The sequence below is a fragment of the Balaenoptera ricei genome, chromosome 15 (assembly GCF_028023285.1).
Source record: "Balaenoptera ricei isolate mBalRic1 chromosome 15, mBalRic1.hap2, whole genome shotgun sequence".
NCBI classification, from domain to species: Eukaryota; Metazoa; Chordata; class Mammalia; order Artiodactyla; family Balaenopteridae; genus Balaenoptera; species Balaenoptera ricei.
In genome coordinates, this window is record NC_082653.1 from 26533891 (window position 1) to 26560966 (window position 27076).

General features: G+C 56.9%; 1 protein-coding gene across 2 annotated transcripts in view; it reads left to right on the forward strand.

Moving 5' to 3' along the window:
- Positions 1–14948: 14948 nt before the first annotated feature.
- The window catches only part of NOL4L (nucleolar protein 4 like), a 129392-nt gene continuing 117264 nt past the window's right edge, over positions 14949–27076 (forward strand). The window contains exon 1 of one of the 2 annotated variants that reach the window (XM_059895875.1): positions 14949–15284. In XM_059895875.1, coding sequence (XP_059751858.1) covers positions 14964–15284 — 321 coding nt within the window. In that variant the 5' untranslated portion in view covers positions 14949–14963. The remainder of the gene's footprint in view (positions 15285–27076) is intronic. The other variant, XR_009497472.1, reaches the window with a different exon arrangement.

Consider the following 27076-nt stretch of genomic DNA (forward strand, 5'->3'; position numbering starts at 1 on the left):
CTGAAGGGTCCCACCCTGGGGCAGCCCTGTCCCCAGGCACATTCTGAGGTGCCTGGGGTGGCATCTTGGGTGGCCTGTGTTTCTTTGATTTGGGACAAAGAAACCGTGGCTCCCATTTTCCAATTGTCCCCATTTTACAAGATGAGCCAGTTGGCTCAGAGGAAACATAGCTCACCTACTTACCTCTTGCTGCAACTCCAGGCCAGCCCTGAGGAGCTGACTATCAGGATGCAGACATCAGACCCTCAAGGGCATACAGCAGCATCTGCCCTTCGTTCCCCCATTCAGCCCCACTCTGTGGCATCTCCCGTGTGTCGGACCCTGTCCCGGGCACTAGAGACACTGAGAGGACACAGATGAGGTCCCGGCCTCCTCTAGTGGAAAAGACACGCGTGAAGAGAAACAAAGAGAAGTTAAGAGGGACTGGGACACCAGGGACGAGAGATGCATTCTGACCTAAGGTCCTGGGGAGGCTTCCTGGAGGAGGAGTCACCAGAGATGGATCTGGAACACCAGTACGGTAGTAACTGTTACCATCTCTTGAGCAACAGCCTCAGGCTTCAGGGCGTGGTCTCATCACACCTTCCCAGTCCCCAGTGAGGTAGGTCCTTCCCTTAGTCCCATTTTACAGATGAGAACACTGAGAGTCAGAGAACAAGAATGACACGTCCAGGGTCCCATGGCTTGTGAGAGGGGCCTGAGCCCATTCCCAAGACCCACTCTCCCCAGGCTGAGAAGGCAGGGGAAGACCCCGCCAGCCTGACAGCCTCAACCCAGGAGGCCCAGGTCTTCCTCTGGCCTAGTGTCCCCAGCACCCGGTTTCACTTCCCAAAACTCAGACCTATTTTGGATCCTGCTGACTTCCTTTCTCAGCCATGGCTGTTCAGGCTCTGAGGACTGGGCAACCGTAGAATGGACCTGGTGCCCCGGGCCTTTCCCAATGCCCCTCTTACACCACCGCCCTGGAGCTTTCTCCCTGCCCGGCTGCCGTGGCCCCTCGGGGAGGGCACTGACCGCAGGGGGCTGGCAGGAGCTGCGGCCCTGCAGCCTCCTCCCCAAGAGCTAGCTCAGCGGTCCTGTTTCCAGCCCACACTCAGCCTGAGCTGGTCAGGGTGGGAGGTTTGGGCAGGGTCCAAGTCCCAGCTCCACTGTGTCCTGGCCTTGTGACCCCCAGCAAACTGTTTCCCTCCCTGGACCTCAGTTTCCTTGTCTGTGACAGGACACTAAGGCAGCCTCCCACCCAGAGTTGTTAGAACTACATGAGAGTGAATCAGGTTTAACAGCTCTGCCCAGACGCCGTTCTTGGCACTGGTGAGCCAAAGAGTCTTGCCCTCAGGAAGCTGAAATCCTACTGTGGGTGAGAGGGGGGCCAAGGGAGCTGAGAAAAAGCAATGCAAATAGGTCGATTAAATAATGTATTAAAAAATGATGCAAATTGTGGAGAAAATGAAGCTGACAAACGACGTGTGTGTGTGTGTGTGTGAGATGGGAGAAGGGCTTTGCCCTTTTAAGTCGGGTGGTCACAGGAGGCCTCCTGGGAAGGTGACATCTGATGACTTGAAGGAGGTGAGGCAGCCGGCCCTGCAGACATCTGGGAAGGGCATTGCAGGCAAAGGGCACAGCACGTGCAAATGCCTTGAGGTAAGAATACAAACACGGCAAGGATGGAGTTGCCACAGAGACTGGGGACAGAGGGCCAGACAGGGACAGGGAGGCCGGAGCTTGAGGGCCTCAAGGGCCAAGTTAGGACTTTACTCTGAGGGAGGTGGGGAGCCACAAGATGCTTTGGAGCAGCGGAGGGACGTGATCCGATTTGTGTTGGAGCTGCCTGATGGAAGGGACACCACAGGGCTGGGAGAGGCTGGCGCAACTATCCCCCGGGGGACCGGAGGGCAGCAGCACAGTGATAAGTGGTCAGATTCCGGTTATATTTTGAAGGTGGAGCCAAAGGGATTTGCTGACGGATCAGGTGTAGCAGGTGAGAGAAAGGAGGGGCAGGGATGATTCCAAGGTTTTTGGCCTGAGCAACGGGAAGAATGGAGTTTGTGTTTACTGAGACGGGAAGACAGTGGAGGGACAGATCTGGGGGTGGAAATCAGGAGCTCGGGCTTGGACGCGTGCTGCTAGGATGCCTTCAGCCCTCTGAGCGGTGAGGCTGAGTCGGCAGGCCAGTAAGCAGGTCTGGAGGGCAGGGGTGAGGAGCAGGCTGGGCACAGTATCAGCCCCGCTCCCGGGTCTCCTGTTCCCATCCCACCCTCCTGCAGGCCAGTCAGTCCCTGGCCACCAGATGGGTCTCTAAAGCGCCAAAACCAGGAGGTGGACAGACCTTTCCAATTCAATGACTTCCCGCTGCTCTGGCCTAGAGACCATACTCCTTGCCCGGCCTGGCCCCAGCCCACCTCTCCTGCCTCATCTCTCTTCAGCCTGCTGGCCTTAGTTCATACTTTGTGCCAACCTCAGGCCCTTTGTACTTGCTCTGCTAGCTTCTGGTCTGTTCCTTACCTGCCTGATGGCCCTGGATGTGGCTTATCCTTTTTCTGGGCCTCAGTTTCTCCATCTGTGAAAGGGGAAGCTTGAACTCCTTGAGCCCTAAAGACAGTCCTTACATTTCCACGTTTTGGGGGCTTTGGGAGCCATGGAGAAGTTGCCCTTCTTTGATCTGTTCCTGCCTGGTGAGACCTTGGGAAGATGCTTCATGCTCCCTACCCCTTCAGGCTCACCTGCCTTCCGGGGTCTGTCATGGGCACTGACTGCTGGAGGTGGGGAGACGTGGTCCCTGGGCTCACGTCCCTGGAGGAGAGTAAAGATTTGGACAGAACTGTGTGGCTTAGGACACGTCGCTTCCCCTCTCTGAGCCTTGGTTTCCTCACCTGGAGAATGGGGCTCATGATTGTCGAGAGGTCTGGCCGCAGTGGGTAGGGTGTCTGGCACACTACTCATCCAGCAAGCGCTCATAGCACCTGCCTGGGGCTGGGCTGGGTGCCCAGTGGTGGGTATGAGAGACTTAGCCCTGCCCTCACAGAGCTTGCCCAGCAGACACTTGGCAAATAGTGTGATTACCAAGCAGGGCCCACCCAGGATCCCACCCCAGGGGAGATGGGGGCTCTAGCTGCAGCTTCCGCCAGCCCCCAACTGCCTAGGTCTCCTCAGCGTGTGAGGCCCGGCCAGGACCTCCTCTAGGACTCCACTCCCTTGGCCAACACATCTCTCTTCATCCTTTGACCCCTGGGCCCTTCATCCTTTGACCTCTGGACATGAGCCCCGCTTCTGCAGGTCACAAACTGTGGGACTTGGACAGGTGACTTGCCTGGGCCTTGGTTTTCACATCTATAAAATGGGATAATGACAGAGCCTGCTTCTTGGGGTGGTTTTGAGGATTCAGTGGGTTGTAAAGTACCAGAGGGCTCAAAAAAGGTCGCTATGATGATTGAAACCCTTCTGGTACATTTTATCTTGTGGACCTGGGGGCGAGAAGCAGGCTGATACCAGTCCCTTGGTACAGAGAGAATGAATCACTTCCTCCTGCTTCTGGCCAGGTCAGCTCTGCAGTTCACGTGTATTAGAAGTCGTCCCAGACCACTTCCTGCTCTCAGTGCTTTGTTCTATTTATGTATTAACCCAGATTTCCTCCATTTTACAGATGAGGAAACTGAGGCACAGAGAGGTAAAGTGACCCAAGCAAGGTCACTCACAGTGAGTGACAGAGTTGGCATTCAAACCCAGGCAGCCTGGTTCTATACAGACACCCAAAGCCTTAGGGGGCTTTTTGCCAGCACTGTCCACTCCCAGAGGCTGCCGTGTGGTGTTATCAGTTATCTGAAGCCACCTGGTCATCCCGGGGTCAAGCCCACGGATCTTCTTCCTCAGACCGGCAGGAGAAAGTTCTCCGAGTTCAAGAACGACTGATTCCCATCCCCACCTTGCTGCTGCCTCGCCAGGAAAACCTTGGGCAATCCCTTCCCCTTTCATGCCTCAGTTTCCACCTCTGTCAAAAAGAGACTAGAAAACCCTTCCAGCTTTGTTAATCCTGGGATCCTACCCCAACCCTGTCATGTATTTGCTAGGTGACCTCCCTCCAGCCAACTTGCCTTTGGGGCTACATTCCTTGTCTGAAAAATGGAGCTGATGCTTCATATCTGCCTTTCCCGAGGTCTCAGGTCAGCTGGGAGGGCCTCACAGGAAAGCCTGGGTGTGGATGTGAGGGGCTCCCAATATACCCCCAGCCCATCTTCTGCAGGTAGGGCCTGTCAGCAGCTCAGCTCCTGACCAAAAATGGGGAGGCCGTCCATCCATTCATTCAGTAGCTATGCGTTGAGCATCTATTCTGTGCTGGGCACCCGGACATGGTGGGGACCGAGATCCAACCAGTCCCTGTCCTCCTAGAATTCACAGTCTGGGGAAGGACAGGTATCAATAAAGGAACCACATAAACGTGAGATGCACAGGTGGTTAAGTGTTACAAAGAAGGGGTACAGGGGAGCCCCCCATGAGAGTAAATCGTGGAGGAGGGTCTTAGGGAAGGAGGGGTTTTCAGGAAGTGATGATTGAGCTGAGAGCTGTAAAGATGAGTTGGAGTTAATTAGGTGAATTTGTGGCAAGAGAGGAAGGGTTTGGGCAGAGGCACTCGGCTTGTGGGGAGAGAAATATCCAGGGTCATATGGCTTGTGAGAGGGCCCTGAGGCCATTCCCAAGGCCCTGGCAAATTCAAGGAAGCATAGGAAGGTCATTGTATCTGAAACCTCCTGTCATGGCTGGTGGGAGACAAGGGAGCAGGGGTCAGACCTCACTGGGTCAGTCATGGGTTTCACAGTTTCAGGAGAGAAGTGGTCTTGGAAACCATCCAAACTCCTCCTGGTACAGATGGGGAGATCGAGACTCAGTTGGGTAAGGGACATGGCAAGGTCAAATCAATTTGGGGCAGACCCAGGGTTAGAATCCAGGCTTCTTGACATCTCCCCAGGGCTCTTTCTGCATCTGGAGAGCGGCCCAAGAGAAGCGAGAGAAAACCAAACATTAACTTAGCACCTACTATGTGACCCAGAGTCCTGTGCATGCTCACACATGCACACACACACTTCACCCCTGGGTCCCTGGGCCTATTGCCAGGGTCATGGCCCTGAGAATTCCTTCCAAAAAAGAGAGGAAAAGGAACCTATGGAGGTCATTTGATCCAGCCCCACCAGGCAATGCCCTCAACGCATCATTCCACTGTCTTATTTGAAGACACGGAGGCATGGTGAATAGAAATTCTAATCCCCATTTTGTAGATGAGCAAACCAAGGGAAGGAGAAAATGAGACACTGACCTAAAGTACCACAGTAATCATCAGCCAAAGGTGCCTTGGCTCCTAGTTTAGTGCACTTTCCAAGGTCATGCATAGCTCAAGTTTGAGCCATCTGGAAGGGAGGAAGTTCTTCCTGCTGTCTAACTGAAATCTCTCCTGCTTTACTATGTCAGTTTCCCCTTGTTTGGGTGGCTGAAGATGTGGAAAAGCACTGTGATCCTTCTCATGATCCTTGACTATCATCTCGAGAGGACTGAACTGGGGTAGGAGACTCAGGGACAGCCCCTGGCCACCATGAATCTGAATCCAGTGTGCGGGTTTGCTGGAGGAGGGTAGGTAGGCAGATCCATATGCCATAGGGGCCTTTCCTCTAAGGGAAGCTTCTGGGAAACCTCTGGAAAGAATTCCTGGGGAAGAAGTCCTTCTGGATCACCCCCAAGGACACACACTCTCCTTAGGATGCAGCTGCCCAGGGGCTGAGCTCACAGCCAGCGGCCAGCAGAACTCAAGGCCTCAGATCCACCCCCGTGGCCAGAGGTGGCCTTGTGTTTCCCCCATACACACGCCTGTTCGACTTGCTTGTCAGAAACCACTCACCAAAATCCAATTTATAGAGCCAGTATGAAATGGGGGACAATTCCCCTAAACAAAAAATGCCTCTTTTCAAATCAGGAAGGAGGCAGGCCTGACAGCTGGGCATCCGGACGAGCAGGCCCCTGCTGAGACCCAGATTTGAACCCTGTGGAAGTAAGCCCAGCCCGGACCTAGCATTTCGTTGGCATCTTTCCCCAGAAAGACCCACATCCGCCCAAAGATGTCAGGGCTCAGTGTGCCCAGTATTTCCCGAGAAAGCTGAGGTCATAGCGATGCTGGCAGTGATTTGTTGAGAGCCTACTGTGTGCTGGGTGCTGTACTATGTGCTCCTACATGGACTTGAACCCTCACAGCAACATCACGAGGTAAGGTGCTTTCTCACCTTACAGGTGAGAAAATTGAAACTCAGAGAGGTTAAGACATTTGGCCAAGGCCACACAGCTGGCAAAAGGGGATGCAAGACTCAGAGCCCTTGCTCTTAACATTTTGCTACAGAGGTGACTTGTGCCTAGAAGGGGCCTGAGGTGTAGGGGGGAGAACACTGGGTGAGGCAGGGCAGGGGCCTGGACCCCAGGCCTGGTTCTGCCATCAACTGCCTGAATGAATCCTTGTCCCTCTCTGGGTCTCAATTTCCCCACTCCTGAAATGGAGCAAGCTGGTGCACGGGTTCACAGTGCCCATTAGCAAATTAAAGGCACTGAGAAGTCCTGAAGTTAAAAAAAAAAAAACAGTGAGTGGTTGACTTGAAGAGTTGACCAGCAAAAATAGTTACTTAATGGTTCACAAGGCCTCAAGGAGTATGACTTTGCTTCAGCCCCCTGGTAGTAAGTTAGTTAGTTGACAGCTATTAACGGGCCCTTTGGGAGATAAGAAGTGAATAAGACATGTCCCTATTGTTGAGGAGCTCCTTATCTGGGGAGAATAGACGATAATAAGTAAATTATGTGGTCATTGACCTGAACGAGACCAGCTGGGGAGCTTGAGGTGCCCAGGGTGGCAGGGAGAGACGGCTCACCTTGCCTGGGGGGGTTCAAGGAAAATATGGCAGACAGGGTGACAGTCAAATGGGGTTTTGAAAGGTGAGTAGGAGTTCGCCAGAAAGAATATTGAGGGCAGGGGGTTTAGGGAAGTCCCAGTGAGGGGAACAGCATATATAAATTATAGTCACATAAAGGGTGTGTTGTTCAGAGGAATGGAGAGCTCAGTGTGGCTGGCACAGAGAGGGATAGACCAGAACAGGACGGTGAAAGGCCTTGAATGCTAAGCTGAGGACTTTGACTTTATTCTGGGGAATGACAGAGGTCATAATTAAGAGAAGAGACCCTTTGGGTTGGGGTGGAGGAGAAGACATACAGACCAGGAGTCCAGTGAGGAGGTTGGTATAGCTGTCTGGGCCAGACCAGAGGAGGCCCAAACTGCATTGCACAGATGGTACATCTGACCAGGATCTTTGGGTTGCAAGAAATCCAGCACAAAGAGACCTAAGTGAAAATAAAAAGGGCCTCCAGGCATGACTGAATCAAGGGGCTCAAATAACGTTGTCAGAAATCTGGCCACCATCACAGTGGTCAAGGGGATGGGATGTTTTTGATGGCCAGGGTTCAGGTCTGTCCTGCTCCAGCTACACGCTCTAAAGAAGGGGAGGGGTTAGCTTCTCAAAGGCATTTCAGATTACCAGGAGAAGAATGTTGCTAGGCAGGTGAAAGCAACAGCCGACCACCGTGGATGGCGAGTGCTTGTGGCTTGTAGCGGAGGATGGGCCTTTGCTCAACCCAGGTCTCTGAGGCTGAGGCATATAAGCGAGGCTTGGTGTGGTCAGGGCAGGCTTCGTGAAGGAAACAGGTCTAGCAGTGAGGCCTGAGCAGTGGGTAGGATGCAGGAGTTGGGATCTGGGAGAACAGAGGTACGGAGGTGAGAGCAAGCAGGATGTGTTTCAGAGCCAGTGAGCATGCCAGGCCCAGAGGGCTGGTGGAGGGAGTGGAGGCAGGTGAGGCTGCAATTAGATGTTAGGGGCCCTTGAATGCCAGTCCTCCTCTGGCCTAACTGGCCAGCCTCTTAGAATATACAGGTCAGGGGGAAATGGTGGCTCCATCGCTCAGCAACAATCCCCACCCCGACCCCCCTGCGCTCCCCATGGCCCACGCAGGGAGGCCCAGAGCTGGCCAGGCATTCAAAGCCCCTGCATGCTCACTGCCTCCTACTGGGCCCCTCTGCTCTCCCAGGTGGGCCTGCGCACCACACACACACAAAACCCACCAGTCCCTTTTCCACCTTCAAACCTTTGCTCTGGCTCTTTCCCTGCCCTGAAATATACCTCCCTTTGGTATTTCCACACATCCTCTGAAAGGCAGTTAAAGGCCTTGGTCTCCAGGAAGATTCAGTGGAATGGGTCTCTGCTCACTTTGACCTTGCAGTGCTCCTTATTTAGGGTATTTACATGCCCCTTAGGCGAGCCAGCCTGATGGGGGCAGGGTGGCAGTAACATATGCGTGGGCTTTGGAGCCAGTCAGATCTGGGTTCAGACTGCCACTCACTAGCCATGTGACCTTGAGCACATCATCTGATGTCTCCTTGGTGACATTTTCTGACCTATAGAATATGAACAAGGCCTATTCATATGAGGCTTAAATGTGGTTATATGTACAAAGTTCCTGGCACACAGTAGGCCCGCATGCAGCTGTCACTATTTCTGTGGGTGTTCAAATGATGAATTATGTCTCTCTCACCCTCTATCAGCTCTGGTCAGGCAAGGAACTCACCTGGTTTTTTCCCAGTCCCCCAGTGCTTGGCACATAGTAGGGGATTTGTAAAGGCTGACCTATCAGTTTTCCTGGGCTGTGCAGACCCACTCTCCCCACCCGCTCCTCCTGGGTGAGGCTGGGGGTAGGCCCCAATGGCCCCACACCTGCTCCCTGAGGCTGACCCGGCAAGCTGCTAGGTGCCAGCATCCAGCATCAATAAATTACTGGCGAGTTCAGGTGACGGGACAGATCCAGTGTCAGCTGCCTCTGTGTCCTACAGGAAGGCTCAGGCCCTGGGTATCCCCCTCTGTGAGCCTCCCCAACTAAGGGCTCCATCAGAATAACAGAGTTGCCCACAGGGCACCTACTGTGTGCCAGGCCCCATCTGGGCATTTTGCACCGCATTGATGTCCCACAATGACGCTGCAAAGTAAATACTGGCTCCATTTTACAGATGAGGAAACTGAGGCTCAGTGAAGGGAAGTGACTTGCAGTAGACAAAATTAATAACAGAAAGAAAAGCCTCCTTCCTTTTCAATTCAACATAAATCTTTGTGGATATCATTGCAAATATTAGTTATAATGCATGTGCATGCAAACACACACACACACACACACACACACACACACACACACTAGGGTTTCTTCATTCACTCATTTATTCAACAAATAGGTATTGAACACCTACTATGTGCCAGGCTGTTCTCAGTGTTGGAGATACTACAGTCAACAAGACAAAATCCCCACCTTTTTGACACATTGCAGTGCATGAGATGAACAGAAACAAGAAACAAATAAATACACATTATAACAGAAGGTGGTGCTGAGTCTATGAAGATGAATAAAGTAGAGCAGGGGATAGAGAGAGACACTGGGGATTATTTTTGAAAGGGTGGTCAAGGAGGGCTCAGCTGGGGCAGTGACATTTGAAGGAAATCCTTATCTCTTTATGCTTCAGTTTTTGGAAAGGGAGATGCTGGACTCCAGGGCTTCCTAAACTCTGCGGGAAGGTGGGTCGATGCTTCCCACTCGGGTGTGGTTCCACAGCCAGGGCCACTGTAGGTGTGGAGACATTTTTCTCCTTCCCCTTGTCTTCTCTCTGAGTGCCTCCATCCAGGGAACCCTTAGGGCAGGGTTTCTCAGAAGATGCTCATCTGAGCCCCCCTCATGTGTTCTCATGGCAGCTTTTTGTTTTCTAATTCTCAACACATTTGTCATGATCTTTTCGAAGTCAGCTGGTCCCTGAGTGTCATGAGGGCTGGGGCCAGGTCCATCTTGTTTATGGCTGTGATCCCGACACCAGGCACAGCATCTGACACACAGAGGCTACTCAAACAACCGTCGGAATGAATGGCAGATGGACATGGTGATAACTGGAGCTAACATTTATTGAGTGCTTATTCTCACAACAGCACTGTGAGTTAGGTATAATTATTATCCCCATTTTATCGGTTTTGAAAACTGAGGCTTAGAGAAATCAAGGCACCCATGGCAGGTCACTCAATGGCAGAGCCTTCTAAGGAGGAGCACATAAATGCTCACAAACTGATTGATTACGGGGGAGGCAGAGTAGTGTGGTGGGAAATGCTGTAGTTGTCAGTCTGAGATGCGCATTTTGAGAACCAACCCATTCATTCATTCACTCATTTACTTAATAATTATTAAACCTCAGCCCGTGTGCTGGGCACTGGTGGGTACAGGTAACCAGGCAATCATGATACTGTGTGGTCAAAGCCAGGATGGGGAAAGCCCAGGGGTCTGTGAGCAGCCATGGAAGCCCCTGAACCACACTGTGTGAGGTGGACCTGAAGCAGCAGGTCACCGTGGCCGAGCAGACCGCAGGGGGAGATGCTTGCGGGGGTCGGGGGGGGGGTGCGGGGAATGGCTGCATAGTTCTCCATGGAAGTGGCACAAGTGCCTGACAGTGGAAACCACCCTCCCCGCAGCTGCCCCAAGGCTCCGGGACCTCGCTGCTCCTCCCAGCCTTTGGTGGACAGGCCTCCGTGGGGGCCTGAGTCACTCTGCCCCACCCCAGGCCTGGAACTCTGCCCCACCCCAGGCTGGGTCGGGGCCACCTCACCTCCGAGTTGCAGGCATTCCCATTCATCTGGGCCCAGGGTCAGAGCTCAGTGATCTGGGCCAAACCAGGCAAAGGCCAGGTGCCCCGCTCTGCTGGTAGCCCTGAGCCTCTTCCCTTCTGTGGGACTCAGTTTACCCATTTGTAAAGGGCAGACTTTAGACTGTATGATTTCTACAGACCCTTTCTCACTTAACCTCCTGTGACCCAGTACATTACTGTCAGTATTGGAAGTGGACATGAGCCCTGGTGGTCTGGACTCCTTGTGGACATCTGGACTCCCAGCCTCCCCTGGACATCTGGATTAAGGGTAAAAAAAAATCCAGGGATCCAATAACCCACGATTAATGGAGCAGCCTACTTTGTCCTTTTGGCAGCTGTCTGGAATGAGAAGAAAGGAGGAGCAGTTTCCCCCGAGGACCATGATTGTCCATCCACTGCCCTGCTCTTGCCCACTAGCTGGGCATTGTGAGAAACTTACCTTCCACCTAGCGTGCTCTGGGGCAGGACCCTTGCTAAAGGATGCCATTGACACGAACAAGCCAGAGGTCCAGGGAACTGCTTCCGCAGAAGTGGAGATGGGTTGCAGTAGGCCATTCTCATCCTTGGCTCAGTCCCCTCCACTCTTTTCCTAGCACCCCTTGGGGCAAGAGGCTGAGATGTGCCTGGTGTAGAGTGAGCTGACACATGGGAGGAGAAACCAAGGCCCCTGACCTCCAAGCCCCTAGATCACAGACCCCTGGGCCACTCTAGCTGCCCTCCAGTCCTCTCTACTCCTCAATCTCTCCCCTGTTTAAAACTCACCAAAGGCCTCCCAGCACATCTAGACTGAAATCCAAGGTTTTTCCCATGGTCTCCTGCCCTCTAAGCCCTCCTCACTTACTTCACTCTAGCCACACTGGCCTCCTTCCAACTTCTGGAAAATACCAATCTCTTTCCCACCTCAGGGCCTTTACACATGCTGTTCCCTCTGCCTGGAATGCTCTTCCCTCAGAACATAGCATGGCTGGCTCCTTGTCACTTACATCACTGCTCAGATCTACCTTCTCAGAGGAGACTTTCCTGATCCCCCTAAGAACAGCAGTCCCTCTTGTCCCTTATTTGCTATCACAGCTCCCTATTTCCATCATGGCTCTTTCCCTAAGCTGTAATTATTGATAATTGGTTTGTTCAATGGCCCTCTTCCTTACCCATCGGTAAGCTCTAAGAGGGCAAGGACTTTGGGGATCCCACGGCTATATTCCAAGCACCTAGTGTATAATGGCTGCTCAAGAAGTGTTTGTTGATGGAACGAAACACAAAAAGTATTAACAAAGTTCATCTTCCTCCTTGAATATTTTGCAGCTTCTATGGAGGTGAAAATGGCATATACTGGGCACCTGTTAAATATGCCAGTCTCTCTCACATACATTATTCTGCTGAACCTTTACAGTCTGTCCATTATACAGATGATGAAGTTGGGGTTCAGTGACCTGCCAGAGGTCACCCAGCAAAGGGTGGATTGATGGGTTCATTTAGTTGGGAAGCAGTCAACTGGGATCTCTGGGCATGAAGAATGCCATGGCAAATGGTAGTCAGGATTCAACCTCAAGTGTTTGACTCTATGTGAAGCCTACATTCTTTCTTTTTTTTTTTTTAACTTTTTATTTTCTATTGGAGTATAGCCGATTAACAATGTTGTGATAGTTTCAGGTGCACAGCAAAGGGACTCAGCCATACATATACATGTATCCATTCTCCCCCAAACTCCCCTCCCATCCAGGCTGCCACATAACATTGAGCAGAGTTCCCTGTGCTATACAGTAGGTCCTTGTCGAAGCCTACATTCTTTTTATCGTACTACACCTTCTGTCACACTAGAACTCAGCTCAAGATTAACAACAGATTTTTAGGTTCTGGAAGGCAGGCAAAGACCCAGACTGCATGGAGAGGTGGTCTTGCTTAGTGGTTATTGGTGTGTCTTGGAACTGGACAGAGACCCGGGTTCAAAGAGGGGGGGGCCCACCACCTAGGCACCAGGGCACCCTTGCTGAAAGTAATCATTAGCATTGCTAGGCTAGAGCACCTTTGTTCTCAGGAAGAGTCAACTGTGGGGTTATGTGTCAAGGGCTGTATTGGAAAAGTCAGGGAGTGGGCTTCTAAATCATGCAGAAGCCCCTCCTCCCCCACCCCCAGGGGAGGGGGCTGTATGGCCTTTGGGTAGTGCCTTGCCCTCTCTGAGCCCCAGGGGTCATCTCTGAAAAATGGGCATGGCAGCATGGAACAAAATAGAGCTCTTAGGAAGATAAAGAGGAAAAATGAGTGTGGAGTTGTTGGTATATATAAAGTAACATAGAAATGTAAATTATCTAAAAATAAATCTATGTGAAATGCAGAGAGAGGTTGGGACTTGGAAGACCTCTGGGGTTCTTTTGGCAGTTATTGGCACCTACTGTGTGCCAGGTGCTGTGCTAGGGCCTGGGGTATAGGGATGAGTCAGACACGAACCCTGAGCATCTGGAGCTCCCAGTCTACTGGGGGACGTAAGCCAGCCACATACAGTGCGGGTATCCCTCCCAGTGGGATGTCAGGGGGAGTCTTCATGTGTGATATGGTAGCAGGAGCCAGACAGACCTGAGCCAGAACCCTCCTCTCCTCCCTGCGTGACCTTGACCAGGTCAGGCCACCTCTCCAAGCCCCAGGCCTTCATCTGTAAAATGGGCCAGTCTCCTTTGCCGCTCAGAGTTGCCAGGACCTGGCACTCTGCAGGTACCAGGGTGGGGGACCTTGGGATGAGGGTAGCCAGTAGTTCCTGGGCAAAAAATGGTCCTGCACTGGGCAAAATCTGGGACTCAGGCGTGGGTGGTGACTTGCTTGCAGGAGTGGCCTGGGGACATTGAGGGTGGAAGAGAAGCAGCAGGAAGAGAAGCTCAGCAATTTCTCAAACCTGTTAAGCAAAGGAGGGCAGATATCCCGGGGAATTGGCCTGTGCCTTTATTTATGTTAGTAATCTCATTAAGGGGAAGGGGACTGGCTCTACCCAAGGTCAGTCCTGCCCAGGGAGGAGGGGGATGGCATATCCACCTGAGTTTACTCAGCCAGTGATTCTAGGCCAAGGTGCACCCAGGAAGGCAGGGTGTCTCGGGATGAATTTGTGGGTGTGTTGAGCGTTGCTCCAAGCCTTGGTGGGGCTGGCCTGAGTGAGGCCACCGGTCAATGTTGACGACTTCTCTGGGGCCTGGCGCTGTCCCAGAGCAGTGGCATTAGCAGAACCAAGACCGGCCAAACTTCGGGGAATTCAGGTGAGGCGAGAGGGGAGGAAGTTTGGGGGCCTCCGAAGGGCGGCGGTTTGGGGTTCCCCAGGGGGGAACACTGCTCCTCTGGCGCCGGGCTCGCAACGGAGAGGTCAGGCCAGTCGCCGAGAGGAAGGGAAGGGGCCCTGCCCTGTACCACCAGCGCCAGGCTAAAATCGGGCGGGGCCGCCCGGGGAGGCAGGGACGCCTGTGGCCGGGCGGGGTCTGCGCCCTACTCCCTGCGAGGCCGCCGGGTCCGGGCTGAGAGCGGCCTGCGAGGCTCGGGGCCAGGCCCGGCCAGAGGGAACTCGGTTCCTGGGCTGGGCACTGCGCGCCTGCGGCTCTTGCCCTACCGGCGGCTGCGGGCGCGGCGGCCCCCGCGCCCCCAGGGGCCGGGCCAGGGCGGGGGCTGGGCCCCGCGGGCGGGCGCGGGAAGGGGGGCGGCGGCGAAGCCTGCGACGCTCTAACAGGTGGGATCCCGCGGCGTGGTGGAGGCGGGCGCGGGAGGAGGAGGAGGAGGAGGAAGAGCAGCGGCAGTGGGAGCCTGAGCAGGACCAGGATGAGCCGCGCGAGCTGACAGCCACCGCCGCCGCCGCCCGCGCCCAGGCTCGGTCTCGCTCTCCGCGCCCGGGGCCGCTCCCCGCCTCCCGCCTCCCCCGGCCGCCCGCGGGGCGGCCCGCCCCCTCTGCACCTCCGGGCCCGGAGCTGCCTCCATCGCTCCTGCATCCCGGCCGGGGGGGAGGAGGAGGCGGAGCAGGAGGCGAGCCGGAGCCGCCGCCGCCAACGCCGCCGCCGCCGCCGCCCGAGCAGGACAGAGCGCGCCGCAGCCCCGCGCGTCCGGCCGCCGCCCGTGCCCATCAAGCAGCCGCGCCGGAGCTACACCGCGGGACAGCCCGGGCCGCGGCGCACCCCGGCTCGGCCCAGCCCAGCCCAGTCCCGGCACCGGGCGGCCCGGCGGCCGGCCCGCCCCCGAGGGCGCCGGGCGCGCCGGGAGGATGCCGAAACCGACGCTGCTGCTGCGCGGGGGCTGGGAGCGCGAGCGCAGCCCCGGGGACTCGGAGCTGGGCCGCCAGTTCCGGGACTGGTGCCTGCGCACCTACGGCGACTCGGCCAAAACCAAGACGGTGACACGCAGCAAATACCAGCGGATCGCCGAGGTCCTGCAGGGCGGCGGCGGGACCGGCGCGGGCAGCGGCCCGGCAGCCGGCGAGAAAGGCAAGTTCCAGTTCTGGGTGCGCTCCAAGGGCTTCCGCCTGGGCAGCGGCCGGGAACCCAAGATGGGCCAAGTGGTGTATGTGCCGGTCAAGACGGGCTCGGTGAGTGCGCGCGCGGCGGCCGCGGGCCGGTCCCGCCGCGGGGCTCGGGGCGGGCGGGGGCGGGGTGGGGGTGTGGATGTGTGTCCGAACGTGTGTCCCTGAGGTTGTCCCTGGGTCTGGCCCGCCCGAGGCGCACGCGTCCCTGCTCACCCGCCAGCCCCAGCCAGCCCGGGCAGCGCTCCGGGTTCGGGGCGTCCCTGCCCCCCTCTGCGCTGCTGCCCGGGCCGTGCCGGGCGGGCTGTCCCGGGCTGCTCACCCCAGCATGTTCCGTTCTCCCGTCCCCTCCCCCCGCCAGCAGGCGGCTGCTCAGAAGCCCGAGCCTCCCCCCGCCCGCCCCGGGGCTGCCTGTCCCGGGCGCCTCGCGCTCCCGCCCCCGGGCCGGCTGGGCGGTGTGGTGTGTGTGTGTGTGTCTGTGTGTGTGTGTGTGCGTGCGTGTGTGTGTGTGTGTGTGTGTGGAGGGTGGTGCCGCGAGGGCGGGGGGGCAGGGGCAGCCACGGGACGGGGAGTCAGCTCGGCTTCCCAGCGCCAGGGGAGGGGGCCCGCCCGGGCACTGTCTACCCGACCCCACCCGGGGCTGGCCCGGGGAGGGGCAGCCCGAGCCGCAGCCTGGCGCAGGAGCAGCCTCCCGCGGGTGGGTGGGGCGCCCCCTCCGCCCCCTCCGCCCCCCGGGCCCCTCGCTCCCCCCTCCCTGGGACGGGGGCGGCCTGACCTATCCATCCCCTCCCCCTCCCCCGTCCCCGGGGCCGGCCCGGTCCGGGCGGGGTGGCGTGGGGGAGGGGACGGGGAACCGCAGCCGCCGACAGGGAGGAGGCGGGCGGCCGGGCGGGGGCGTCCCCTCCGGCCCGGGGCGCCCTGGAGAGGGCGTGCGGCGTGGGCCCCGCGGCTCCCCCGCCGGGACCTCATTGTTCTGCAGCGGGTGGGGGCTGGGGGGGCGGCTGCTCCCGGGGTGCTGCTGAGCTTTGAACTTTCCGTCGCGGAGACCCTCCATTAGTGCGTTCAGCCCCTGGCCCGGCCGGGCCAGGCCAGCCTCCCTCCCTGCCCCCCTCGCTCCCTCCCCGGCCTCGCCCGGCCCGAGCGAGCGAGCGGGGCCGCCCCGCGCCGGCCTCCCTCCCTCCCTCGCTCCCCCGCTCCCCGCTCCGTGCTCCTCCCCCGTCCGGCCCGCCCGCCCCGCGCTCAGCCCAGTCCCCGGCCGGAGCGGGCTCTTCACACACAATTGATTCGGTCGTTACGAAAAGTGCACTTGTCCCCTCCCCCTCCCCCTCCGGCAGCCGCCCGGGCCCGGCCCGCGGGGTGAGGGGGCCGCGAGGGAGGGAGGCGGGAGCCGGGGAGCGGATCCGGAGGCGCCTCCCCCCTCGCCCAGGGGACGGGGCTGCAGGCCGCGGGGAGTGGGGAGCCGTGAGCGCAGAGGGCGGGCGGCCCATCTGCGAGGAGCGCTGATAACCGCGCCGCTGCCGCTGCGGCCGCCAGCGGCCCATCTGCGCCGCTGCCGCCTCCGGCCGGACACAGAGCAGGGGGCCGGGCCGAGGGGCGCGCTGGGGCCGGATTCCCCGGGGGAAGGCTGGGGTAGTGTCCCACCCTGAGCGAGTCGGGGACCTTCCAGCCTAAATCAGTGCTCTCCGCCAAACGCGGGGAGTCTGGGTCATTGTCCCCCCTCCCCCAATCAAGTCAGGGACCCCTCCCCGAGCCCAAATTGGTGCCCACTCTCCCACACGGGGAGTAGGGGTCATTGCTTCTCCCCAGCCTAGGTCAGCCCTCCCCACTCTGCCAGTTGCTAACCCGTCTCGGTTCTCCTCCATCTTGGGCTAGTGCCCCCAGCCTAAGTGTGGTTTTTCGAGGTCAGTGACCCACCAGATGGTTGGCTGGGTCCACACCCCCTACCCTGGGTCATTGCCCTCAGCCATCCAGGCTTCCCAGGTCAGTTAGTGCCCCTCACCCCCATCCCATTCTGGTTATCCCTCCCCAGGGAGCTGGGAGTCTTGGCTCAACCTCCTTCTTGCCTGAGGCAGGAGCCCCCACTCCACCCACTCCTGGAGTTGGGAGGGCAGGTGACCCTCAGACAGGGCAGCTAGCTCACCGGTTCTCTGAGCTGGTCCACCTCTCCCCTAGGGAGTGGGCATCATGGGGCCGTCAGTCCCCCTACCCCTTTAGCCACAGAGCTGTCAAGGCGGAGCAAGTGCACACACACCCACCCAGGCCACATGCAGAAATTGGGTGCTAGGCCTGGGCCCCAGGTCCTGCCAGCCTTCGGATCCTCCATGAGGCCCACGCCGACCCGCTTTGCCTGGCAACAGGGGCCTTGAAAGACTCCACCCTAGCTCCCAGACCAATAATAAGCCCTCCCAAGGGACCACCTGCCTGGGAGGCAGAGAAAGGGAACCCAGGCCTCCCTGCCCAGGCTGCCAGGGGGACGGCAAACACAACAGACGTGCCCTCCTGCGACAGCCCGCCCCTCAAGCTACCCACGCCCACCTGGCTGGCCTGCTGGTCCCCAGGGAGCCCGTTAGTTACCTGCACTCGCCCAGTCAACCGGAGCCAGCGGCAGGAGATGCCCTTAGTCCTGCCACCCCCAGCTCCAAGCGCCTTCCTGGGGCTCAGTTATTATTTTTACATTTCCGCTGTCCTTTCACTGATCGAAGAGGAACAAATCCTGCTGGGAATTCTGGGGCAGCCATGGACTCTTCCTGGGAGGAGCTGAATGGGACCTTCTTTGAAAGGTGCAAAGGACATTCCCTACCTTCACTGGCTTTTACACACACACACAGAGGAAAGTTATCATTGCCTCTGGTGGCAGTTGGGAGATATCCTATAGTTTTGTCCTGGGTGGGTTTTTGTGAAGGTCATTGGGCCACAAACCTTTGTCTGAGACATTTGTTTGGCATCCACAGGCCTTCTGGGGGCACTGGGGCATTGGAGTGGGTTGGACTCAGAGCCTGCTCCCTGGGCACCCAGCTGCTGGGGGTGGGGGTGGGCATAGCTCAGGATCTGAGCAAGAAGCCCATGGAGGCTCCAAGCGAGGGCAGGCGGGCAGGCAGAGCAATTTCGGCCAAGAGGGGGTATGGGAGTTGTGTCATGCAGCCGCAGAACAAGGGCCCCCTGCGCCCCTGCGTGGGCTCAGGTCCCCAGGGTGGCCATGGTATGTCATCTCCCTTCCATGTTGCTCTCTGGCTGCCCCCTGCGTGGGCCCCCTTTCCTCTTCCCACAGCCATATGTGGTGCTGCGGTTGGGGCCCTTCCGAGTCCCGGCCGTGGAGGGTCGATGATCTGACACCACTTGTCCCGTCCCATCTGGCCCTGAGCTTTTCTGGGTGTGTGTGACAAAGGCTTAATCTGTCCGGACGGGCCCAGGGCGGAGAGCAGGGCGCGGGGAATTACACTCTGCGGGGCCTCCTGCAGCTGGGGCCCGCTTGGGGGGCGGGGTGGGGCGGGGCGGGGGTCGAGCAGAAGCCAGGGCATGGGGGGGGAGAGGCAAGTTGGTCTTCGGTTTGCAGGTTGTCACAGGAAATAGATGTGGAGGCGGAGGGCTGAGGGGAGGAGGGCGGAGTCCTCCACCGGGCAGCACGGGGCGCTCCTGGGGACAAGATCTTTCTGTGACAAGAGCCAGCCGGGCCTCCTGACTGGGCAAAGCCTGGTTAGGATTTATTATTTCTTGCGTTTGGCCTGTTCCGACCTCTGTGGCTGCCAAGCCCGGAGGCGGGGGCCGGGTGGGAAGCAAACCCTTTGCCAGCGAGACCCTCCGATTCCATTACAGCCTCAGCCCAAAAGTGAACCAACCCCTTTCCTTTTCCTCTGGTCTCTCGGAACAAGGCTGTCCCGGCGCCTGCAAGGGCCACAGGTTATGTCTGGGGTGGGGCCCCGGGCCATCTGTCAACTCCCAGGACCAGGGAGCCCTCAGGGTCCTTGGAGATAGATGTTCTCAGCCCAACTCTACCATCTTCCGGATGGGAAAACTGAGGCCCTGAGAGAGGAAGTTTCCGCTGGTGGGGAGCTAGGCCTGGAACGAAGATCTCTGCGCTCCACTGAGGCTTCTCTGTGGGCCCATCACATGCCAGGAATCCCCCCATTAGAGCCCCGTCCCCCGAGGGGGAAACGCCAGATTGCCAAACTCCACTCTCAGCACCGGGCTTTTGCGAGCCAGACCCCAGGTGTTCCGCTGGCCAAATTGACTAATGGTGGTCTTTTCCCAGTTTGCAGACAGTGTTCATTTAGTGGAGAGCATTTTCACAGTCTTCAGCCTTTCTCCCCAGAGCTTTTGTGTAAACCTTTGGCACCTGCGGCCGCTGGTCTGGGCAGGAAATGGCCTCTGACTTAGCACAACATAATATATGCTGTGACCTTCGGTTGAATACCTCAGTATTTCCTACTTTTCTCTAAATTGTCACCATAGTGACCCTTTCTGAGTCACCTACCGTGTGCCTGTCCCTGTGCGTCAGGTTCTCACAGTGGCCCAGAGGTCACTGCTGCTGTCACTGCCATCCTTCAGATGAGTAAACTGAGGCTTAGGGAGGTTTAGAACTTCCCTAAGGCCTCACCGCTGACAGGGCACGCTGAGCTTGGGTGCCGTCTGTACACTCCTCTACTCTGACCCTCTCTGGATGTCTTACAGCCTGATCTGCTTCATAGGGCTTTTTGTGACAAGCTTTCAGTCCATTACACCCTAATCTGAATTAGTGTAGAAGAATCCTCTAGTCAAGATGTCTGTAATCACAGGCTGGTGCTTGAGGCAGGACTGGCTCAGTATATGGTGTCTGGGACTTGCCTGGGGCGTGCAAGGGTGGGTATGGAGTGAGGAGAAGGGAGGAGGCCTATCTTGTCCTGGGTCCTGGGGGCTTTCAGGGAGAAGGTTGGCAATGACATGAGCCCTGTTTGGATTTCTCATGAATGGCAGAAGTGGGCTAATTTGTTAATTAAGCCTCAGTGATTTGGGTGAATGTGGTCTTGGAGTCTCCCGGGGGGGGCGGGGCGCTGCAGTTCGGAGCCTGGGTGATTGCTGGTGGATCAGGCTCTGCCTTCCCGGGGCCACTCCTCCGGATCCTGGGTCACTTTCTGCTGGTGGTGGGGGCAGCATGCCCCGCTCGTCCTTGGGCGAGGCCTGGCATGAACATTCTCTCCTTCGCTACAGGCTGCCTTCCCATCCCTGAGCGTCTGGGAGTCAGGAGGCCCAGTTGGGACCCTAAAAACCCTGCTGGGAGGATGGGGGGTGGGGGCCTGTGGCTGGGGCTGCCCAGGGACAAAGGTCAACGGTCCAACCCAGCCTCAGGCAAACCTGGGCTTCTCCAAGCCAGCTCTTAGCTTAGAGGTTGTGGGACTGATTGAGTACCATGCACATGCACGTGCACTCCTGGGCTAGAGCATGTGTGTGCATGTGGGTGTGCATGCAGGAGTGTGGCTGTGTGGGCCTGAGTGCGCCTGTGCCTGTCCATGTGCAGGCTGGGGATGCTTGTGTGCCCGGGGCAGTGTGTGTGTGTGTGTGTGTGTGTGTGTGTGTACAGGTGGAGGGGGACTGCATGCTTGTGATTGTGTGTGGTTGTGAGCGGCTGTGTTGGCAGATGTGCAAGCACCTGGGGTGTGGGCATTGGCAGACCACGAGTGTGACTGCGTGTGCATGCCACATGTTCAGGATCCTATTGAAAAACATCCTGTCCTTTGGCAGTGAGGAGCTGACGGGGTGTCCTTCATTATAACCAAGTCAGCCGGAGCTGCTGGTCTGGCCCCTTGCTGCTCCTGGGGTCTCAGCAGCTGCTGAAGCATAGTGTGAGGGAGGGAGTGGACACAAGAGGTGGTGCCATGTCCCTGTCCCCATGATTGTGGCCAAAGCACCTCCTTGTTTCCAGCAGCCTTCCTCCTCCTTCCCCCCTACTCTCTGCTCCACAAGGGCAGCAGGTAAAACTTGTGACCTTTGCCATGGTGGCACTTACCAAGCCCAAAGCTAAGCCCCATGGGGGGGCAGGGTGGGAGAGAGGCTTCTGAACTTGAAGCGAGGGGGCCAGGACCGATCCTAACGCACCCACTTCCTTGCCATGTGACCTCGGGCAAATAGCTTGCTTGACCTCTCCAAGTCTCAGTTTACTCATCTGGAAAATGGGCTCCAAAGCCCCACTTCCAAGAGGCTTGGCAAACTGGAAGAGGCTCTGTTATCATTTCAGGAGGTCACTCTGCCAACCTCTGTCAAAGCCAAGCCTGGGCCCTAGGCCCCAAAACAGGAGAAGGAGCCAAAGGCAGCTGGGAGAGGGCCCACCAAGGCGGGTGGCTTGTTAGAACAAGGACTTCTGAGTCCACTTTCTGCCCCTGGCCCACCCTGACATAGAGAAAAGGTGAAGGGCTTGGGGTGTCAAGCCACAGGGTCCTGGATACAAATCCCAGCTCTGCCTTTCCACCCGTGTGGCCTTAGGATTATCAGCTCCATTTCACAGATGAGAAAACTATCTTCCTCCTAAGACTGGTATAAAGATGAATGCATTAATGCATATAGAGCCTTAAGAATGGAGCAAGTCTTACAAAATGTTAGTTGCTATGTGATCTCACTGAGCCTCAGTTTCCTCATCTGGATTATGGGGATGGAAATGAAATGTCATGGATATTAAGTGGGATAATGGAAATAAAGCCCCCAGCCAAATCCCTGGCATGTAGTTGGTGGGAAGCAACTATTAGTTCCCTAGAGATTGTGTCTGGGTTATTTCTGTGTCTCCAGTGCCACTGGGGGCCTGGTTAATGTTGTACTGAATTACACAGAACACCAGCGAAGTCTTGGTGAGGGCCATAGGTGTGGCATGAGCCGCCAGGGCTGGGGACTTGAAGACTCAGGGTCCCTCTCTGCCCTGGCTGGCTCCTGCCCTGCTCTGAGCCTCAGTTTCCCTAGTCATTGCACAGCGAAGCCTCCTGTGGCGCCTCCTGCCTTTGAATCCCTTCCTGGCGCTGGGGTTGCCCAATCCCAGAACTCAAGGAGGGGTGCTGGAGAGGTGAGAGTGGGGGCTTTACCCAGGCCTGGAGGCACTCGCCAGGTGGGAAGGTAGAAGGGTGAGCTGCCCAGAGGCTTCTCACCACCTGACGCCCCCCACACACCCCTGCCCCAGTCCCTGGCCGGGAGCCTGAGCTCCGGGCTCTGGGCTCTTGCAGAGAACACAGTGAAGCTGGTGTAATGACTGCCCGCCCTGGGGCAGGGGTCTGAGCATATCTCTCATGTTCTCAAGCCCCTGCCATGTGCCAGACACTCCATTTCATTTCATCTCCCCCGGATTCTGTGAGGTAGATGAGAACTTGGCATCAGAGAGGCCAGGGAACCTCCCCGAGCACCACAGTGAGCAAGTGGCAGGGCCTGGGTTCCGTGGCTCTTTGACCCTCTCAGCCCCGGGGCACGGAGGTAGGGGCCCACAGGTGCCCTGGCTCTCCCCACCTCCCCACCCCAGGCTCACAGTGGCCCCTCATCTGAGGACACCCTACAAAACTTCCCAGAGCTCGAGGTAGCCCTCTTACCTGTCTGGACCCAGCCTGGTGGGAGACAGATGCCACCCCTCCCCATCGCCCACACCTTCACCCTCTCACCTCAACTGCAGCTCCAGACCCAGCCTGGCCTGGGCAGGCTGCAGGGGGCGGAGAGAGAGAGCACTTGTCCTCTCCCCACAAGGTCAGCGACTCCCGCAGCGTCCAGTCCTCCTGGCCACCCTGGTACTCCGGGTTCCTCAGCCTCAGATGGAGGGACTAAGGCCAAATGCGAAGGAGGGAGCTCCAGGTCCCACAGAGCACCAGGGCTGAGGGTGAGCCCATCTGGTTCCAAAGCCGGGGATCATTCATTCATTCATTCATTCGCTTACTCACTCGCTTGTTTGCTCCTTTCACCACCCTCCGCATCACAGCGGCTCCATCCTTCCCTGGCTCAGGCCACACCTGGGCATCATTTTGGACTCTTTTCTCTTACCACCCCTCCCTCCCCATCCAACCATTTGCAAATTCTGTTGGTTCTACCTTCAAACTACAACTCAAATTTTACCTTCTCACCACCTCCACTGCCTCCAGCCTCGTCCAAGCCTGGAGATGCGTCAGCCTCCCCACTGGGCTCCCTGTGTCCACGCTGCCCCCCTGTAATCCCCTGTGGCTCACACAACCAGCAAATCAGCAAAAGCAAAAAGCAAATCAGATTCTCTCCCTCCCCTGCTCAGAACCCTCTAAGATTCCCGTCTCACTCAAAGCAAGAGCCAGAGTCTTTTCTGAAGCCTATAGACCCTGCATGATCTGGCCCAGCTGCCTGCTGCCCTCACCACCCTCCACCCTCCCCTTGCTCATTCAGTGTCAGCCACACTGGCCTCCTTGCTATTCTAAAAACTACCAAACACGATCCTGCCCCAGGGCCCTTGCACTGACTGTTTCCCCAGTCTGGAACACTCTTCCCCCCAGATCTCTACATGGCTGCTCCCCTCCTCTTTCAGATCTTTGCTCACATGTCACCTCCTCAGAGAAGCCCTCCCTGATCACCCAGCCAGGACCACCTTAGGTTCATTGGACCCTCTCTCTTTCTACTTAATTTTCTCTATAGTCCTTACCACCCTCTGACATTGTGTATGTATTTTACTAGTTTATATATTTAGTATCTTTCTCCCCACAAGGCTATGATCTCTGCCAGGGTAGACCAGCCTGCTTGGTCCACTGCTCTATCCCTAGGGCCCAGAATAGCCCCTGCTCCTAAGGGACTCCCCACTGTGGGGGCAGCAAATGCCTTAGAGCAGGAGTCTGAGAGTCGCCCATGCCTTCTGCACTCAGAGGGCCTCAGGAGCCCCAAGGCCCAGACCCATCCTCCTGCCTGAGGGCGTCCAAGGAGTCCTCAGGGAGGCGACATTTGAGCTGGACCTTGAGCGCCAAAACAAATTGTTCAGCAAGAACAGAACACGGGGAAGCTCACTCCAGGGGGTGGGAATGTGAGCAAGGGCTAGGGGTGGGACAGGTTTTGGGGGGTCAGTGTAGGCTGTGTATGATGGTGACCGGGGCCACCTTCCTGGAGAAGCGGGTTCTACAGAGCATTTCAGATGCGGTGGGGGGTGGGTGAATGGTCAGATCAGCTTGAGAACCACTTGGGGATCCTGAGGGGGATGAGCTGGTGAAATCACTTGGGGCCAAATGGAAGAGAAGGATCTGGAAAGCCACTCAGAGGAGCTGGTGCGTCAGAATCAAGGAGAGCTGGGAGTTCGCAGGAGGGTTTTTAAGTAGAGGGGAGAGAAGGTTAGATTCATGTTTTAGAAGGAGTCTCGGAATGCGAGATGTGGCAAGAGGGAGATGTGTTACAGAGAAGGAAAAACAGGAGGCCGGGAAATAGGCGCGGAGAGAGAAGGCCGGCCTGGGGCGAAGAGGAGGGGCTGGTTCCTTCGTAGGACAAGAGGTTGAGTGTCCGGGGCTGGATGACATGGGGAGGGGAGAGGGGGGCAAGGGAAGCTTGATGGTTGATAGTCACAGTTGACCCAGTATCCTTGGGTGGAAAGAGAGGCGTTTAGGAAACCAGGAACGCAGGCAGACACACACATCTGGGGTGATGGCCCAGGGGCAGGGTCCAGTGGGCGGAACCCAAGAGCTGTCCCCAAGGCTGGTAGCATGTGGCAGTGAGAGGCCATGGAGGAGACCTGGTGACTCAGGTGTCAGTGGGGCCAGCTCAGGAGTCATCATGTTCGTGGGGCCCCCTTCCCAGCTTGGAACCCTCCCCGCCCCGGCTGGGACCTGATGCAGGCTCCTGGGAGGCCTGTGCTTGGTGGATGACTCATCGCTTTCTCGGCATCCCCAGGCTGAGGAAATGTTCAAGGAGACATGGGGCCCTTCCTTTGGCAGGCCAGGCCCTGACTGGATGCTGGCGGGTCGAGAAAAACACACTCGGCCTCAGGCCTTGTCTGAGAGCATCCTGAGTGCGTGTCTCCAAGAGCCCCTGGCTTCCACAATCGCACACATCCTCAACTGCCCTGGGAGGCCATCATGACCCCATTCTACAGGTCAGTGAACCAAGGCACAGCCTCTGCTGGGCACCCAGCTAAGTCACCACTTGGTACTTCAGTTTCTTCATCTTTAAAATGGGCCTGATGATTGTCCCTCCCCTGTAGGGTTGTTGGGAAAAACTAAAGGAGGAAATCATGTGATGCTCAAGTAGTGGGATTGTCATTTTCATGAGGATGTGGAGAGGGGTCCGCCCAGGCAACAGGAGCTCTCTACTGGGTAGAGCAGCCATAGGGAAGGCCAGAGGGTAACATAGCCAACAACAGACCTGCATTTGGATCCCAGCTCTGCCACCAGCTCCTGGTTCTGGGCAAATGGCTTGCCTGCTCTGATCCCCTGACCACTTGTATATAAGCGGGTGATGACCCACACCCTGGGGGGTAGTTGGGAAGATGACATAACACCAAGCCTGACAGACAGGCCACCAAGTAGGGGCTGTCGCTCCATCTCAGGGTTCCTCAGAGGATTCCCCCCACCCCAGTGTGAAGATCCCCAAACCAGACAGCTGTTAACCTCCCAAGTGTGCTTCAAGCCCGAACCAAGAGGGAGAGGGGAGGGGAGGCAGCTCAGAGAGTTCAGGCTAGGAAACTCCCTGGGCAATGGGGTCTCTCTGGGAGATCTGGGGGCTGGGACAGGAGCAGAGCAAGGGGCAAAGGATTTTGTGTTGAATGTAAGGCCCCTATAGGTCAGCAGAGGAGTACGGAGTGTGGAGGTAGGGGCTGGGCTGGGTCCAGGCTCTGCCATTTACTGCTGTGCAGTCTTGGGCAGGTCACTTCCCCTCTCTGAGCCTCAGTTTCCTCATCAGTAAAATGCGGTGATAATAGCTGTGGCTCACTATATCCTCCTTCTATACTGTGTTCTATAGTATGTATATACACTATACTGTATACTATATTTTATAATCTAGAAGCATCTGTACAAGGCGTGGCCATAATAAAGCCCTCAATAAAAGGGAGCTATAATTAGGATTATGATTTTGAGCCAATCAATAACCCACGAATCTGTGACAAGGCCATTCAAGCCGTGCGGCTGAGTTGGGCTTTGGAGCTCAGACTGGCCCCAGGTTTGCATTGAGCTGTGACTCACTAGCTGGATGACCTTGAAACAAGTTGCTCTCTGAACCTCAGTTTCCTCCTCTGTAAAATTGGCCCAGTAGTATTCCCCATCTCACAGGGTTGCTGTGGGGAGGTGAAGAGAGACTCCATGTCAAGTGCTCAGCACAGGAAGCAGGAGCTTTTCTGTACTTGCCCCTGTGATGTGGCCAGTGGCAAGTAGAGCTAGGAATTGGGGTCTGGGGCAGGGCCAGTGGATGCTGGAGCAGAGAGGTACAGAAGAGGGAGAGGACAGAGGCAGAAAGGAATATGCAGGGAACTGGAGGGGAGGACTTCTAGGAGGAGGGCTGGTCAGCTGGGTCTGCCCCGAGGATTAACAACCCCCCCACTCCCAGATCTGGATGAGAGAAGGCTTTGATGGAAGCCAGAGGGCAGAGGGAAGGTGCTGAGCCAAAGCAGGTGGGAAGGAGAGACCAGAAGTCTTGCTGGTCCAGTCAGCAGTTGGCTGTCAGGGAATGAGGGCGAGAGGGGCCGTGGGCTTCCCCAAGTCCAGGCTGCCTATTATGGGACTAAGAGTGGGTGTGCTCCCCAGGGTAGAGAACCCTGGGTTCAAATCCTGTCTTACCAACCAGCTGTGCAACTTGGACGCATCTCAACCTCTCTGAGCCTCCATTTCCACATCTGTAAAATGGGGATAGTGATATCGACTACCTTTTAGGGTTGTTGTGGTGATCATTTGAGATACATTCTCAGTCAGTGCCTGCTGCTGAGCAGAAAC